Raw genomic sequence first — 18,642 nt, forward strand, 5'->3', positions numbered from 1 at the left:
CTCTGAGGATGAGGGTTCTGCTCAGGCCAGTTCACTTAAAAAGGCCTAACTTGGGAAGTGAGAAGGGTGGTCTACAACATAAACCTGATGTAGGTATGACTTAAATGTTTTCAAACTGGGAAGAAGAGGTTTTGTCTTCAAAAAGTGGTGATACTTTGCTGTGAGATTTGTGTGTACATGGGAGTATTTTTTTTGAAATGTGCTGCTAAGGAAAGAGCCACAGAAGAGTGGAAAAATAATTTGAAGGAAACCCAAAACAGAAATCAGGGTTATGGATCATTCAGAAGTCCTGACCATACACATTACACAAGGGGGGAGGGGGGGAGGAATCAGAAAGACAAAACATTTAGTTTTTTGGCTGTTCTACGTCTAATATCTGATGCTGGACAAATGTACAGTTAAGTGCTTAATAAACTTTGGTTAATGTCACAGAATTGCAGAATTAGAGAGTTGGAAGGGACCTTGGTGGTCACCTGCTCTAAGTTATAGGCTATAGGAGTCTCAACTAAGAAATATTCCACAAGCAATCCTCTAGCCTTGGCCTCACCTCCAAAGAGAGGAACTAATACCTCCAGGGTAGTAGTTATCAAACTTTCTAGTCCCAGAACCCCTTTATACTCTTAAAAATTATCAAGGGCCCCCAGACAGCTTTTGGATTTGGCTTAAAACTATCAATATTTACACTATTAGAAGGTCTTCATAGTACAAACAGTTTTGACCTCACGATGCCCTCCCTGGTTTCTGAAGACGGTCGGATGGAATCCCCAGACCACATCCTGAGAATCACTGCTCCAGAGGCACAGCCGGAAGTGGATGGCTCTAATAGTTACAAAGTGTTTTCTGACACTGAGTGTAAAGTTGCCTCTTTGCTGCTTCCTCAAAGTGCTCTAGGTTCTGCCATCCGAGGCTAAACAGAACAAATGTAATTCTTCCTTCAAATGCTTCAGCACAGCCATCACGTCCCCTCTGTGTCTTCTTTCCTTCAGGCTTAAACATGACTCAAACTCTGGGCTCTCGGTCATCTTGGATGTCTTCTTTTAAGTCTCTGGCTTATTTAGCAATGTGCTGAACCTAATGCTCCAGATGAGGTCTGATGAAGCACAAGGTCAGTGGGTCTGATGAAGCACAAGGTCAGTGGGTCTGCTGCTCCCTATTTCTGGAAACTTTATCTTCTTCATGCAGTCCAATACTGAATGAGTTTTCTTAGCTGACATATCACACTGCTGCTTCATGTTGGGCTTGCTGACCACTAAAACCCTTAGATTCTTTTCAGGACAACTCCTCTCTTTCCAGGCTTCCCCCATCTTATTCTGGGGCCAGGAGTCCCTCATTTCTTTCTGTCCTATTAGATCCAGTGCAGTGCCCAAGCCTCTCAAGACCATTTGGGATCCTGCCTGTCATTCCATCTGTCAGTTCTCCATTCCAGCTTGGGGTTCTGAGGAGTGTTAGCTTTGAATGCAATTAAGCAGGTGCTCAGGCACTGCCTTCCCTGAGAACCAGCCATAGCCAGGGCCTGACGATTCTGTAGCTTAAGTAGCTTTGAAAGCTTAAGCTCCAATGGCTAGAACGCTGAGTAGCCAGGGTCACCTGCATGCTGCCAGTGGGCAGAGCAGGAGTGCTGTGCAGGACACGGACATCAACACATACAATTCAAACAGCACAGTGACTATTAGGCTGGAGATTTAAGAAAAAACTCAAGTTCAAATCCTCAAGAGTTGGCAGTCTCAGAATTCTTCATCTAATTTGAGCAAAGGGAGAGTGAACTAAAGCAATGACAATAAAGTATTGCCAACGGAAAGTAGCAAAAGTGGGGAATCTTTGGATATCTTTCAGTCTAGAACCCATGGCATGTTTTTTTTTCTTTCTGAAGATCCTTTTTTGCTTTTACCATTATCTTCCTTTCAGGATTATGACCAACAATTTGCTAGGTAGTGAACTAGCTAAAACAGACTAAACAATGCAGCTGGTGGCTCAGAGTGCTCGGCCTAGAGTCAGGAAGACCTGAATTTCAACCCAGCCTCAGACATTTCCTAGCTGGGTGACCCTGGGCAAGTCACTTAACTCCATTTGCCTCAGCTACCTCATCTGTAAAATGAGCTGGAGAAGGAAATGATAAACTTCTCCAATATTTTTGCCAAGAAAACTCCAAATGGGATCACAAAGGGTTGGACATGAGTGAAACATCAAAACGAATGAGTGGACTGGCCTATTTAGGACACTTAAAAGAAATGACTTCAGAGTTCAGTTCCAATTGTGCCTTTGGGTAACAGTAACTAAAACCAAGTTTTTGTTACTGTATCAACACATTTTTCCTTTTCCTAGCTGAGAAACTGTTCAGAAGAATGGCTTACCTACTGCTATCAAGAGGTAGAGCTGAGCTAAGTGGTTATATAGAATCTTAGCACGCAGTGTGCTTATGATCCTAGTGCCATACACTGGGTTCCACACATTTCATAGCACATCTACCCCTACATAGACAAATAGGGCTTAATGAAACAGAGGGCCAAATTAGTGGTAAATGATTGCTGATGGGGAAATGAAACTCTAGCAGGAGAAGCCCATTAGTAGGCTGCTTATTAGTGCTCATGGAAGCCAAAATGATGGTTCTGAATGTCCCCTCTGATTACTGAATGAATCCAGGTGCTGAAATGGGAAGTGAGGTTTGGAGAGGGATGGCCGCATGTAGGTGATGGCAGGACTCTTCTGAAAAGGCTCCATTGTTTTCCCTCTCTTGAAAAGAACAGCTCTTCAACTTAGCCAATCTTAAGTCTATGATATCCCTTGGATAGTGGGAAGATGGACAGGCAATTTTGGACTCAAGTCTTTACTAGGGATCAGCACTGGAGTAAAGGACTGTGGAACTAATCTTCAGAAACAGGCAAATCTAACACACAGTCCCAAGTCAAAGAATGACAAAAAGTCCCTCAGAGAAACATGCCAATGACAAAGGATGAGGTCCCAGTGTGGGTCAGTTAGGGAACTTCCTTTAGGACAGCCTTGACATGTGGCCTTCTAGGTGCTCAAGTTATTGAATTCAAACTTCACAGAACAAATTTCCTTAATAAAAGAATTGGTTTTGTAAAACTTGGACTCAGTCAAAAGGCCTCACCCGAGGACCTAGAAAGCCACACGTGGACTCAAGGCCACAGGTTCCCTACCCCTGCTCTAGGAGCTTGTTATATAGAACTAAATCATAGCTAATACAACATTTTAGATTGTATCTTTCCAGCAGTGTTGGGATGGGTGGCTATACTAGAGAACCTTTTCCCTCAAATGTGACCAGGTTTGCTAACACTTCAAATTTTTTTTCACTTTTCTTGTGCTTTAAGAACCAATTAAGTAAGGATCATAATCCTTGAATCCAGTACCCCAGGACTCAGTGTTTGAATGGTGGAGATTCACCTTAAAAGTGGGATTTGCTTTGAAACTTTTACATCGGTGATTCTCAGAGGGTGTGAGCAGGCTGTACCATCAGTTTCCAGCATATGTTCCAGAAACTGTGGGGATATTACACTTGTAATCACATGTATCAGCTGGAGTCTACAGAGGGTCTCATATCATACTACAATTCCCCATGGCAAAGAATAAATACTGTGCCTGAAGCAAAAGACGTGTAAGAACTGCTATTCTGTATGGCAAGTCCAGGTGGTCAGCAAAGCCTGTGTGCAACAGTGCATAGCAGCAGAGTTAAGTCAGTGAGGGGTGGCAGTCAAAAATCTGTTTGTTTCAGGTTGAGCCTTTCTTACCATAGGCTGCCTCTGTTTTAAGTTCCTACTTGGCATTCCCTTTCTGTTTCTGGAATCTTCTACTCCTCCTGGAACTTACATTTCAAACACTTCCATGCACTATACAAACTCATTGTGATATCAGAGATAGGAAACTAATCAGACATATGTGACAGACTCTAGCCCTTCCTATAAAACCTTGTCTCCTTTCTGTTGTCCTGTTGGGAGACCAGACTCAATCTGCATTGAACCTAGGTTCTGGGTCTCAGGTCTGATGGGCTTCATCATGTGGGGTGATTATTCTCTCCTTGCTCTTGCTATAAACTGAAGGTCACCTTACCCAAGACCTAGCAAAGTCCCTTAGTGGCATGGATGTTTTGTCCCCATGGCTGGGTTATGTTCTCCCATTAGTGGTATAATCTTTGAAAGTGCCTGGATGGATCCTTTGTCTTGGACCTCTCTTCTCTTGCATGACTCTGGATATCTCAGGTTAAGCCTTATCCTTCCTTTTCATGAGTTACAACGAACTTGCAATAAAAGTCTATTGCTTTTAGTATTACTGAATGTGAAAACTTGTCTGAGTCCCTAAAAGCAGCAGCAGTGGACTAGGGTACTCCCTCAAAAAAAGATCCCTAAGAAGGCTCCACAATTCTTTCAAGCGGAACACCGGCCTCTGCTTGTGAGAGATCTGAACTCCTGTTTGGAAAGCACTATATTTAATTCTCATTAATATTACTAACAAGAGCAGCAGCACCTCACATTCTACAGCATTCCAGAGCTCCCCACGCATTATCTTCATTATAACTCTATGAGGCAGAGTTGAAATCCCATGTACTGGAGAGAAGAGGGAGAAGCTCCAAGTCAAAATGGGTACCTCAAGGGCAGTGTCTCCTGACATCTGGCTCAGGGCTCCTTCTAGTACTTGAGTGCTTCTGAGGACAGCTTTGTTCGATGCACCATAAGGTTTCTTGTCAACAGCAGACAGCAGAGCAGGGGAGATAGGGCCAACCTTAGAGCTGGGAAAATCTACCCTTTTAGCAGATTTTTGACATCCACTGGCTTTAGCTCTCAGTGCTTTATGTGACTCTCCAGAATCTGGAGTCAGAGGTGAATCAACTATCTGCATTATTGGGGGAGGGAATTTCTCTAAACTGATGGAATCATAGGTCAAGTTCCCCCTAAATAATAAGAACACCTAATGTTCTTGTGGCGCTTTATACTTCTGTCCCATCATGTCACTTGGGCTTCCCAGTATGAATGGGAGGGTAGGGCAGAAATTTTATACCTGTTTACAGATAAAGAAACCGAGGTCCAGAGGAAGGAACTGATGGGAGTGCAAGGTCTCCCAGAGAACTGGGGGCAGTGGAGCCTCTGACTGGCCTCTAGGCCTTTCCCTAGCACCTCAGCTAGTAGAGGGGCAAAGCTAGAATTCAACCACGGGTCACAGGTTATCACAGGATTGAGAACTGGCAGGGCACTTAGAAATCCTCAAATTTAAGTATTTCTTTTTATAGAAGAGGAACTCGAGGTCTGAAAGAAGCCCCTTGCCCAGTGCCACAAGAGAACTAAGGAACAGACTTAGGGTCCAAAGCCAGACCCTCTGGATTCCAAAATCCAGTGTTCTTTCCACTACAGGAATTTCAGGGCTCCCCTTCATCCTTCAATCACACTGAGGGTCAAAAGAGGGAGCAGAACATGTGAGTGTGAGTATTTTAAAATGAAGATCTGGCACTTTTCTGGCAAGGAAGGAAGTGCTAGGAGGAAATCCCTGATGAGTGAGAAGGTTCCAGACACCAACATGACTTGCAGAAACTGAAAGCATGATAAGATCTTCATGCTGCCCTTGCTTGAGGCTGCCTAGCTTCCGGAGTTGAAATTTTGGTAATGAGTGCAACCTGTCATATACACACTACAGAGACCTTGCTCCAGATCAGGTGGAAGGGCTGTTGATCTCTTCAGAGCACCCTGAGAAGGTTGTTATAAGGGAACAGTGTAAAAAGCACTGGGCCACGAATCAGGAGGTATGGATTTTGATCCTGGCTCTACTTTTAACTCTTGGTGTAACTTTAGGCAGGCCTCAATTTTTTTCCTGTAAAGTATAGGGGTTAGATTAGAGCAACTGTTCTCAAACTTTTAAGCCTTGGGCTTATATATACTCTCAAAAATTACTGAGGAACTTTGAAAGAGCTTTTGTATATATGGGTTATATCTATCAATATTTACAGTATTAAAATTGTTTTTTTTCCAATTAAAAATTTATTTGACTAAATGAATTCTAAGATTCTTTCCCTCATGGTCTCTCCTCTCATGCAACTTACAGTCAAGAGTCTCTGCTCAATTTAATAATCTACTATAGAATCATTCTTCCTCCGAGTCTGTTGCTTGGGCTCTAGCCCACTGACCATGAGAGAAGCATAGAGCCACCACTCCCCAGAATGGATCCTGAGAGCATCCCACCCATCCCTCAACCTATATGCAAGAGGCTCTCTCCTCTAGCCCAGAGTGATTTTTCTTTCTTTCTTTCTTTTTTTTTTTTACAGACAGAGTGACCACAGGGCCTCAAGGACTCTAAAAAATGAAAATATCTTAGTATAATTATGAAAATAGTTTTGACCTCATGGATATCCTGAAAAGCTTTTGAGATCCCTAGGGGTCCCCTGAGCACACCTGGAGAATAACTGGACTAGATGCTGTCCAAGGCCCCTAGGTCTGACATGCTACATTCTATGATTCAGTGACTGTCCTTGTCTTTGCCCTATGCTTAGGTCTCTATCATCTCCAAAACAAAGCCCAGGGTTCTGCACAGAGTAGGTGCTCAATAAATATTTGCTCATGAGAAGCAGCATATGGAGTGCTGGACTTTGGACCAGGAGAGACCTTGGCTTGAATCCCAGCTCTTAAGACCAGATGTGTGCCTTGCTCAACTCACTCTATCTTTCTGGGCCTCAGTTCCTCATCTGTAAAGTGGGGATGCTTTCACTATCTTTCATACAGAGCTTTCGTGAGAAAAGTGCTTTGTGAACTTTAAAATGGCAATACAGATATGGACTATTGCTGCTATGAATGATGAAGAAATGAGAAGGCAGCTGTGAAATCCCTCATCCTCCCCTGGGAGAAATCTGCTACCCATATGGAAGAGGAATGGTCCCCCTTACCTGATGGTGTGAGAGAGAGCCAAGATCCCCAACACGAAGAAATACATGGACAGCAAGAGGTTGATGTACTCTTGAGAGAAGATCTGAGATAGAAACAGAAGTAAATACACACAAACAGGTGATTGAAAGCATGCTCCTGTGGCCACCATCAAAGCTCCCCACTCCCCCCTCTTACCAACCATTTTTCATTTCAGGTCTGGCATTACTGCTCTGTGGCAGGAGAAACAGGAATGGGGCCAAGGGCTCTAGGCAATCTCAGGTATTCCTTGGCTCCCTGTGGTTTCTGTGGTTGGGAAAAGAGGGAGACCAAAATACGGCTCTCCAAAGCCTCAACCCAGAGTCACCTGGAGGACACAGCCTAGTTTTATTCAGATCAGGAAGGCAGACTCTGCTGCTAAAGATCTCTACTTCTACCTTTATTCAATACTCGTTAAAAAGATACTTTATTGGTGCTTTTTCTTTTTAAACATCATAGTCACTTCCAGTGACTCTTCCCTTATCCAGCTGAACCCTCCCCTGTAAAAAGGAAGTATAATAAAGTGAAACAAAGCAAAGTCTGGCCCACATCTGCCAATATCTGCCTTATTCTGCACCTCTAGTCCACCACCCCTCTACAGAGTGCTTGGTCACTGCACTGAGCAGAGCTTTTGTACATGTCAGTGTTATTTTTCTTTGTTACTACGGTCACTGTCAACACACACTTAATAAGCACCTACTATGTGTAAAGCACTGTGCTTGAAGGCTAGGAGGGTCAAAAAGATAAAACTGACCCAGGACTGCTTTAGTGAAGGCTACAGTTTAGCTGACAGATAGTGTATGTGCCCAAATAGGCAATAATGCAAAATAGAATATACCAGGGTCCTGGCACATTATGCTTTCTACGATCTAACTTCAACCCCTCCTTCTGCCTTGATCTTTAACTTCTCCCCTTCAAATATGCTACAGTCCAGTCAAACTGGACAGTCTGCTATTCCCTGTTCTTGTCCTGTTCTTTCTGGTTTCTATCCTTTGGCTCATCACTGTACTCCATGCCTACAATGTTCTTTCTCTCACTCTCCCCCTTCCCCCTTCCATTTGCTAAAGTTTCTCACTTCCTTCAAGGCCCAACAGCCCAACCCAGGTTCTACTTCCTTCATGAAGTTTTTCCTAAGAGCCCACCCCTCCGCAGTAGCAGTTTTTCCTCTTCAAACTTCTCAGAATAGTCTGCCTAGATTTCTCCATTCTCATTTAACCTTTCCCCTCCATCACAGTTGTTTTTATTTTGAGTTTTCCCCTATTCCTCCAGGAGATTGTACACTCAGTGAGAGGTGAGAGATAAATGGGTGGAACCAATGAGGCCTGCCTGGAGACCTTCAGGAACTGCAATTCAACAGTCATGATCTTACAGTTTGGTTTCCCATTCACAAATGACTCATTACTCTCCCCCTTGGGGGGAAGCTCACATTGGCAACTCTCAGGGAGAGGGAGGACATTTCCAGTGTACAATAACTCCCCAACGTTCTCCCTTCAAGGCAACACTGGTTTTCCTTATCTCCCAGGGGTGTCTGGAGGATGACATAATAATAATTCCCCATTCTATGATGCTTTCAGGTTCAACAAATGCTTTACCTTAAGAAGTAGGTAGGGTAAATATTATTTCCTCCATTTTATAGGTGGAGAAACTGTATTCCAGGGAGAGAGAAAAAAACGGAGTGAACTGCTCAGGGAATCACAGCTGGTGTCAGATCAGGGACTCTAACCCAGGTCCCTTGACTCCAAGAGCAACGGTCTTTCCCCTGCCTGGTGCTGCCTCCCAATTTAACATAATGGTTGTCTCACGACTGCCACTGTCTGACTCCCAAGGGTCTCCTTTTAATTACGCAAAGGAGACAATGAAGAAGAGTCCTAAAAAGTTAGCAATCAGTAGGTCGAGGTTCTTTCTAGTCTTGGCTTTGCCACTTCCTAGCTATATAATCTTGGGTAAATCACTTTACCTCCTCTGTAAAGCTGGAGAAGACTATCTTAGCATTCCCTCTATTTCTTTCAAGGCTGACATAAAGAAAGTATTTTGTATCAACAGCAACTACATAACTAGCATCACTCATTATAGCCTGCTGTCTAAAATTAAGGCCAGGTTTCCCAGCTCTCCCTTGCACTGAGTAGGAATTTAATAAATGTTTATGGAAATGAATTTATTCATGAAAATTTTCTAATCTCTGTAACTCTCCAATTCTTTTCTTTGTTCTATTTCGCCTTTGTCTGAATACTTTCCCTTTCAACCTCTTTCTGCTAAAACAAGTATTAACTTTTTTGGGGGGGGGGGGGGGGGGCCAAAGATCACTTTGGCAATTTGGTGATTGCTTCTCAGAATATTTTTAAATGCATAAATACACAGGATTACAAAGGAAACTGATTATGCTGAAGTAAAGATCTAATTTTTTTCCCCATCCAAATTCACAACTGCCTAAAATCTATCTAAGGTCCCCTTGGTAGAGGGAACCAAAGGCTAAGAACCTCTGATCTGGACCTTCCTGACAGACTTCTGCCCTGACTCTCTGGCCTGAATTCCTGATCTCACGTTTTGAGAACTTGGCTGACCTTCTTGGTCTGCCTGCTTCCAACACCAGTTATCTCTACATTCTGCTCCCTGGTTCCTGCCATCCCTGCTACATAGAACAGCTATAGCCTTGCATATTTCCTCTTTCCAGCCTTTGCTTGCACTAAGAATACCCATTCTCCCTCTCCCTGATAAAAAGGTAACCATCCCTCTCAAAGACCAGTTCAAATGTCACCTCCTCCAGGAAGCCATCCTTCCTCCCTAGTCAAAATGACTGCTCCTTCCTCCAGCTTTGCAGAATACTTTGTTTGTTCCTCTTATAAACTTCTCTTCATAATCTCTGTTCTGTGGTCTATCTTTTGCCACCTCTCCCTCCTGGGCTAAAAGCTACCTGAAAGCTTTATTCTCTGTATCTCACCTGCCCTTTTGCTCTAGTACCACGCATAAGGCCCTGTATAAAGTTTTTAATGAATGTCTGATGAATTGAAATTCCCAAGGCACAATTTTTGTGTATGTGTGTATTCTTTCTAAGCCTTCATTCACATTTAGGGCATTGTGTTTGGGCCCCTTCATACCTTCCCAACCATAAGGGGCTTAGCCTATGGCACAGTCCACATTTGACCCTCTAGAAGGCCCTTGACTGGTTTTATCTTATCAAGTTCTTATGACTGATAGTCCTTGCTCTTCCACATTTCCAAAGGGGGGACCAGACCACAAAAGGACCAGTTCCAAGTAAATCTGAACTCAGAGCTTCTGGGTGGGTATTATGTTAGGACCAAGGAAGGTAGAAATAAGCATGTATACAGATCAGAAGTAAAGAACTCACTTTAAAGAAGAGGTAGAGGCCTAAGAGTGTACAGCTGGCGATGATGGGGAACCGTGCAGCATCTCGACTGGTAATGGTCTCTGGCATATCTGAGGCATTCTGCAATTAGAAGAAGAGTATTGGCTTGTCATGAAGTCAGGTGTTCCCCTAAGATGTCTTTAGTGAGAAGTGCCTGGGGCAATCCTTATAATCCTAGACAGGAATATGAAGCTAGGGACAGCTTTCATTCCTATTAAGCTTACAATGTGATTTCCTGACAATCCTGTGAGGTAGAGATTGCAAGGATTATTATTCCCATTTTACAGAAGAAATGAGAATTTCTAGAGGTTAAAGGCAGCTTGGAGTAGCAGAAAAAGGCTGCACTATGAGTCAGAAGGTCTGAATTCAAACCATAACTCTGTCACTGACAACCTCGGTGATCTTCCACCATTTAACTTTTTTCCTTCTCTGTAAAGTGAGTGAGCGAATGAGTGAGTGTGTATGTGTGTGTGTGTTGGACTAGCTCACTTTAAAAAATCCCTTCCAATTTGAAATCTATGTACCTATGACTTGCCTATAGTCACAGAGCTGATAAGTGATCAAGCTAGAATTTTAACCCAGCCCTCCTCCCTTTCCACTACATGATGCTTTTTTCTCTTCAATATAAAGTACACAATGGGGAGCTCTGCTCATACAGCAATTTATGCGAAAAAAGAACTGGGAGTGGGTTTCCTTAGAGAATTACCAACTGAGTATTATTGAGAAATGTGATGAGACCACCAAAAAGGCTAATATCCTTACACTGTACTAACAGAGGTAAAACATGGGGAACAAGGTGATAACATTCTTTGCCCCGCTTAGGTCACCTCTGCAATACTATGTTCAGCTATGGACACCTTATTTTAAGAGGGAAATTGAGAAGCTAATGAAGGATTCACTGGAGGAATTAGAGCTAATTACCCTGAGGAAGCGTTAGGGGAGACACAATCTATGTGTTCAAGTATCTGAACAGCTGTCACAAGGAGGGCTTGTTTTGTATGGCTCCAAACACCAGGACTGTGGCCATTGGTGGTGGAATCAAGAGAACTGTAGAACTTTCAGTCCAATATAAGAACTTCCTAACAATCAGAGGTATTCCACAACGTATTGTACAGAAATGAGGTCCCCATCACTGGATGATCACCTGTGGGGATGCTAAAGAGGAGATTCATATTCTAGGCAGGGTTGGACGGGATAACCTCTAAGGTTCCTTCCAGTTCTGCGACAGAATAGTGGAAATGAGATATTGGGTTTCAGAGGATCTTGAGATTTACAACTGGAAGGAGCCTTAGGTCCAACCCCCTCAATTCAATAAATATTTATTAAACATCTACTATTTGATAGGCCCTAGGGATACAAAGAAAGAAATCAAAATCTCTGGCCTTAGGGAGCTTATATATTACAGGGGGGGGGAGAAGGTGATGGGGCAGGGAGAGGAGAGAGGGGGAAAGGAATATGTATTTAGGTAAGTAAATATAAGACACAAAGCAAAATAAAAACAAAATAGGTTCAGGGGATGCTGAGAAATCAAGAAAGGCCTTTAGTGCAAGGCTTGTACTCTAGAACTAAGCCTTGAAGGGAACTAGTGATCCTAAGAGATAGAAGTGAAGAGAAAGCTTCCCAGGTGTGGGTGCTAGTCCATGCAAAGGGACTAAGACAAGACAGAAAATGACATATACATGCACTAGTACATGCAGGATCAGTTTAGCTGGACTGCTGAACATGAGGAAAAAGCTGAAGCTTGCTAACACAGAGGTTATATTCCACAGGCTGTTTAAGGGCTGGGTCAGAATTCAAACCCAGGACTTCTGACCCAAAGTCCAGTGTTCTTTCAATGGTTCCATCCCGCCTTATCCTTGCCCAAGCAAGTCACATGACTTAGGCCTCAGGAAAGGTTCTCATCTGCCCCACTCGCTTATAGATGAAGCTAGAAACTCACCAACAGATTCCTTTTTTTTTGTTGATGGTACTGTTCCCTCCAAAACACAAATACCTTTGGGACACATTAATAAAGCAATCTAAATTAGGACATCAGATCCATTCTAGCCAACTGATGACACTCCACTCTTGGAATGGGAAGGCCACACACATTACACCAGCTCTGAAGGAGTCAAAAGAAAAAAGGCTCCAGATCCTTGCATTCTAGGGAGAGAGAGAGCAGGCTTCAGAAGCTCCCTGGATACAAGGGTACTATAGTAGAAAGGTACTGGATTAATAGTAATTCTGATCCTGAAGGAAGCTCTGGGATTATCTAGTTCACTGCCTTGCCTCCACTTTCTCCCTGAATTTAGAGATGGAGAAACTACAATACAGAGAGAAGTGACTTGCTGACGCTGACAGCAAGTAAACCTCATGAGTTTTGGTAGAGCCAGGACTAGAATCCACATTTTTTTTGTCTCTTTGGGCACAACATTTCCCAGTTTGCCTTTAACTGCTTGTCGGTGACTAGGAGGATATGGGACTCAAAGCAAGGACAATGGCATGCCCCCAGAACACATTCTTTTTCCCAGGTACTTCAGTCACATGACCTGAAGTTGCTTAAAAGTTTGAGGATGGGTAAAAACCAGCCCAAACCCAGAACTCACTGCTTTGGGTATGCTACTCTCTTCTGGAAGAGAGACAAATTTAGGCATTACAAGGGCTTCCTTTTCTCCCTCTCCCATGCAGCAAAGACTAGGGGGCCTGGAGTCTATCCTTGGTATTGTCTTATTATGTAACCTAGGCCAAGGCCTTCATCCTCTCTGCTGCTCTCTCTACCTGCAAAATAGAGTTATTACAAGTAACTTCCTTAAACTCATTAAAATTATTATAGGGCTTGTACTGTGAAAAGTCTAGTATCTGTCTACAGAAAGGAGATGAACAAACATTACTTGGAACAGGTAATTTGCAAAATTTGCAAATTTGGCAGTATGACAAAATTTTTTGCAAAAGGCAGTATGACACAATGTCGTGTGTTGTTCCTGGAAACAGGAGACCTGGAATAGAATCCTGATACAGCCTCACTTCACTTTTTTGGCGCCTCAGTTTTCTCCTTTGTTAATGGAGAAGGCTAGAGACCTAGTGGTCTCAAAGGTCCCTCAAGCTTCAATATATTATAACTTTTTAAACTGATGTAAATCTTTCCTTCTTAAGTTGGTGCTACATGGAGATAGCCTGGGGGTGTTCTGTTCTCTGTGAATAGGGTCACTGTAAATTTCCAGTTTTCCTATGTCAGGTTTTTATAACGTCAGACTAATTATTTTAAAATCTGGTTGGCAATTCAGATGTTGGATCTTATCTGGAAGTTTCTTTAAGCCACAGAAAATATGTTAGGTTTCTGGACCAATTCAAGTTGGAGATCTTAAATAGGTGCACTTATGCATATGCGTTGGCTTCTGAAACACAAACATAATTAGTGAAACCCTGACACAAACAGCAAGAACAAATTTAGCATTCAATTGCAACCTAAAAGCAAAGTTATTAGACTCAGACAAAAGCAACAGGAGTTGGCAACTCACTGTAAAGCCCTGAGGATCTGGGCTTTGTAGTGAACACAGTCCTGGATGGGCAACCGGGAGATCTAGGTTCTAGCCCAAGCTCTTCTACTGACTGGCTATATGATCTTGGAAAAGTCATATCTGGGCCTCTATTTCTCCATCTGTAAAATAAGAAAGCTGGACTAGATCTCTTAAGGTCCATTCTAGCACTAACCTTCTATGCTTTAAGGTCCCTTGTACTTGGGAATAGTCTATGTCTCAATTAAAAAGTGACCTGCTACCCCAATATCTATGACACTTATTATCTTTCTCCTGCAGTCTTCTTCTGGTATGGTTCTATCCCTTTTCTATACCACTAAAAGGAAACCTTAAGGACTTGCACAGAGATGCCTGAAACTAGCAGTGTGCTGGAGTTGAGAATATATTATATCTGGAGTCAAAAGACTTAACAATAGCTGTGATTATGATAAAATCTTACTGTGATAAACCTCAGTTTCCTCATATGTAAAATGGGTGATAGTGATACTTGAACTCTCTACCTCACCAGGCTATTGTAAGGAAAGAGCTTTGTAAATCAAAAATATTAGAGGAATGTGAGCAGCTACTCTTATTATTATGAAAGGTATTGGAGAAGCACAGAAAACTAGGTCACCTCCATGCCTCTTTTAATTTTTCTTCTTAAGCTAGAGTGGTCCTGGTATAATCACCATTGCTCTTCTTTCACTTACACAGCAAACAAGCTCTATCCTTCTTGGGAGGGAAAAAAAGGGACAGAGAATTCTCTCATGGCACTGTCAGGCAGCAGTGGAGTGGGGTCTTAAGAGGTAGCAATAAGAGAGAGGGAGGTGCCAGCTGTTTCTGAAAGTGGCCACCACTCTGGGAACCCAGGTATCCATCTCTTGATAATGTGGAAGAGGGGTCATCAGGCTAGAAGCAGTCCAGTTTTTCCTGTGAAAGACTAACTTCAGACAGGGGAAGAGCCACTTGAAGTTCTCCTGTCCCAGAGCAACAAGGAAAACGGGAGTGAGGGTGGCCTTTGGCATATGCCAAAATAAATTTATGTTATTTGTTACAGGAAATGAGATGAAGGTCAGGGACATAGATAGGGTAGGAGGGTAGAAGAAAAAAGGTAGAAGGGGATCAGAGAAATCACAGAAGATAAGGGTCAGCTTGACAGAGGAGCCAATATAAATTTAATTTGTGGGGAGAGACAAACTTTGGCATATCAGGATAAGAACAGAGATCAGAGAGGTTTGAAAGGTAGGGCAGAAAAGGTAGAAAGTTGTGCTTATGGAATGCCAGGGGATGGCAAGGAGGGGGAATAGCTTTTAAAAAGGATAGGACAGAAAGGGTGATAGAGGGATGGACAAGATGCTGGGAACAGCTCAGGGCAGAGCCTTGGGACACCAGATGGATCAGGTTGGTAGACAAAGACTGCCCTGAATCAGTCATGTAAACATAAGGTGTGTATTTTGGGGGCAGGTGAAGGAAGGCATATCATAAGATATGGAGTTTTTCACAACCTGAGGAAAGGGAATTCCGGTGTGGGGTTGGATCTGGGCAGGTATTGGGGCCTGATTCCGTCCCATGAGTGACCGATGTTGGTCTAATCATCTAGGGTCTGTCTGGGGGAAGGGGGAAATTTAGGCCTATGGCCAGGGTGGGAGAAGCCAAGGTCAGTGGGGATACCCGTGGAGGATGAATACGGAGGCTGTTCCTACTCAGAGAATTCAGGCCCAGAAGGAAATGACTGGGGGTCCCACAGTCAAGCGGAAGTGGAAGCTATTTTGGGGAGCTTCGGGGCAGGCTGCATTTGTCAAGGCGGGTTGGGAAACCATCTGGATTTGTGTCAGTGTGTGTTTTTGTGTATGGGGCCAGGCTCGAATTCTAAGTAGTGTGTGTGTCTATGTGGGTGAGGGCTCGTAGCTGATGGGGTGTGGCTCGAGAAGAGGGGTCTGCCACCATCTAAGCATGTGTCTGGGTGGGCGGGGTATGCGGGGCGGCGGCCCGGCGAGGGCTTTGGGCTGGACTGGGGCGGGGGTCCTGGGCTCGGACCGGACAAGGCGGGGGCCGGGGGATTCTATCCCCCCTCCCGGGGGCAAGGCGTGCTGGGCATCGGGGCCGGGCCGTCCCAGGGCCGGGGTCCTGGATCGGGGGTCGCGGGGAGCCAGGGCCAGGGTCGGTTCGGACGTACCTTGCTGCGGGCGCAGCGCACAGAGCGCAAGGCCCCGAAGAAGATGGGCAGCAGAGCCATGAGCAGGAGGCTGCCGTAGGCCAGGGCGATGCCTTCGGGGGTGGAGGGCGGCCGGGCCGTGCCGTTGGCTGGGCTGGGGGCCGCGGGGGGCTCGGCGGGGCCGCTGCCATTGTGGGGCTCGCTAAGGATCGGGTCCATGGCTGAGGCTGCGCTTGCTGCGGCTGCTGCGGCTCCAGCTCCGCCGCCGGCGCTGCAGGGGAGGGGAGGGGGAGGAGGGGAAGGCCACGTTCCCCTAAAGAAACAGGATGTGACGCGTTGGGCCTCCCGCTACGCGCTGCGCATGCGTGTGCCCGCCCCCTAGCAACAAGCTTGCCGCCGGGAGACAGGAAAAGGGTGGGAGGAGGACGTTGCTAAGCAACGAGATCTGGTCCAAGAATCGGACGCAGATGCCCAGGGGCGGGGGATGGAGCGTGGGGAATGCCACCCCAGCCTGGAGCCCAGTCTCATGTCCTGGGGACTTCCAAGGCCCACTCAAACAGCTTCATCCTCTCTGCCGCATGTCCTCCGAACGGTAACATGGCGCACGCAGCGGACAGAGGCCTGGGTGTGCAGTCAGGGCTTGGTGACTTCAGCCTCTGCCTTCCCCTTACTCCCAAAACGCCCTCGTGGACTCGGGGTCAGGAAGGCCGTGTTCAGACCTTGTCCCCGATCTTAGCTGGTCGGCCTTGGACAAGCCAGGCCCTCCGAGGCTCGGCTCCTTCATCTGTACCAGCGGCGCCAGCCGCCTCCTGGGGTTATCGTGAGAACGAACGAAGGGGTGAATTTGGGACGTTCTTCTAAAGGGTGACGTGCATGTCAGTTATTGTGTTATTACAATTGTCTTTTAATTTATTCAATCTAATTTTAATGAATAACCGATTAATAATTAGCAATTAATATTAGTATATAATAAATGGTTATTTATATTTAGAAATAATATATTTATATTGTTTTTATTTATGTATTAAAATTATATTTATATTATATTGTAACATAATAATATGTAATTATATTTATAAGTAATAGATTTATATTATATATTAACAATAATTAATAATTATTTTTAATTTATTTCATTTCCCTTCATCAGAAACGTGAACTCTTATTTTAAGATAGAGCATGAAAGACCCTTGCCTGTGTCACAGAAACCATAGGGACAGGCTGGCTAGCTGGATGGTGAACATTTGATCATAATTTTTTCAATTTTTCATAATTTTTTCTACTATTATACCTTGTGTGGGAAGGTTATAAAAGGTATAAGACATCATCTTCCGCTAAAATCCTCCTTTGATTCCTCAGTGTGCTACCCTGGGCTTTTGAAGATAATCTCAGTAGAGCACAACCTGTGGTGGATGTTACCAAGTGAGACAATACTTCGGTACAAGCTGAGTGACACATTGTGTTTCCTGTTCAAAGACCAGCCTAGTTAAAGTGCAGTGACTTGTCACCAGAAGGAAATTTTTAAAAAATCATGGCAATTCCTATAAACTGCCCACTAAGGAATAGAAATGAGTCTGTGAACTGTCTGTCCAGAGAGTAACTACAAATCATCAAGCATTTATTAAAGCACCTCCTACATGCTAGACACTTTGCTGAGTTGGGGTTCAAGAGAAGGTAGAAACAGACCCTATCCTCAAGGAACCCATAAAGGGACAACATATAGCTATGTATAAAAGAAGATATACACCGCCATGTCCAACTCTCCATAACCCCATTTGAGGCTTTCTTGGCAAAGATTCTGGAGTGGTTTGCCATTTTCCAGCTTATTTTATAGATGAAGAAACTGAGGTAAATGGAGTTAAGTGACTTGTCCAGGATCACTAGTAAGTTTCTGAAGTCATAATTGAAATCAGGAAGGTGAGACTTCATGACTCCAGACCTGGGGCTCTATTGACTTCCATCTAGGTGCCCTAAATCAGGTATGTATAAGGTGGTCAAATCAAGTCAACAAACATTTATTAAGTACCTAAGATATGCCAGGCAGTATACTGAGCACTGGATGAGGTACTGTATCAGGTCTGGGAGTCTGGAACTGACTTTTATATGTCCATAAAGATGGGTATCTAAGTTAGGCAGGCTATTAGATCCCTGGACTGGGAGTCAGGAGACCTGGGTTTGAATTCCAGTTCTGCCACTTTCTAGCTTTAAGATATCAGTAAGTCATTTCTCTACTCTGAGTCTTAATTTAATCTTCTATAAAACCAGTATAATAGTGTTTATATTACCTACCTCATGGAGATGTTGCAAATAAAGGGCTTTGTAAACCTTAAAATACTATAGTAGTGTGAATTGTTTTTTATCATCATCATCGTAATTGTCATTATTATTATAGCCTAGCCAAATCACCTGTTTCCAAGGAGAGACATTAAGAAGTCTGGGTCAAGAATTTTAACAAAACAACCTTGAACTAAGGCTTTCAGTTTTCATTTAATAGTGCTTTATATCACTTATTCCTACAGCAACCTTCTCAAGTAGGTAGGACAACTGTTATGCCCATTTTGCAGAAGAGAAAACTGAGTTCATCACTGAAGGAAAATATGGAAGGCCTTTGTTCTTTCTGGGGCTTATAATTTGACATAGTTGAACTCAGAATATATCCTGTCTCCTTTATATTCTATAGCCCCTTCATAGGTAACATAATAGATGAAGACCTGAGCTAGAATCCTGACTCAG

The 18,642-nt window shown here is 43.8% G+C and overlaps 1 protein-coding gene and 1 long non-coding RNA gene across 5 annotated transcripts in view; one reads left to right on the top strand and one right to left on the bottom strand.

The window, feature by feature from the left end:
• Positions 1–18,642, bottom strand: part of HM13 (histocompatibility minor 13) — a 39,310-nt gene that overhangs the window by 17,129 nt on the left and 3,539 nt on the right. For 2 of the 4 annotated variants that reach the window (XM_072631657.1, XM_072631656.1), the window contains exons 1-3: positions 15,931–16,280; positions 10,243–10,341; positions 6,881–6,963 (exon numbers count right to left, since the gene is read on the bottom strand). In XM_072631657.1, the coding sequence (XP_072487758.1) occupies positions 6,881–6,963; positions 10,243–10,341; positions 15,931–16,128 (380 nt within the window). In that variant the 5' untranslated portion in view covers positions 16,129–16,280. Of the gene's footprint in view, positions 1–6,880; positions 6,964–10,242; positions 10,342–13,757; positions 13,898–15,930; positions 16,281–18,642 lie in introns of those variants that run through there. The other 2 variants (XM_072631659.1, XM_072631658.1) reach the window with 2 other exon arrangements.
• On the top strand, positions 16,308–18,241 carry LOC140519009 (uncharacterized). The gene is made up of 2 exons (XR_011972069.1): positions 16,308–16,784; positions 17,060–18,241. It is a non-coding gene; the product is annotated as an uncharacterized lncRNA (long non-coding RNA).

This window comes from Notamacropus eugenii, chromosome 1, assembly GCF_028372415.1.
Source record: "Notamacropus eugenii isolate mMacEug1 chromosome 1, mMacEug1.pri_v2, whole genome shotgun sequence".
Classification (NCBI taxonomy): Eukaryota; Metazoa; Chordata; class Mammalia; order Diprotodontia; family Macropodidae; genus Notamacropus; species Notamacropus eugenii.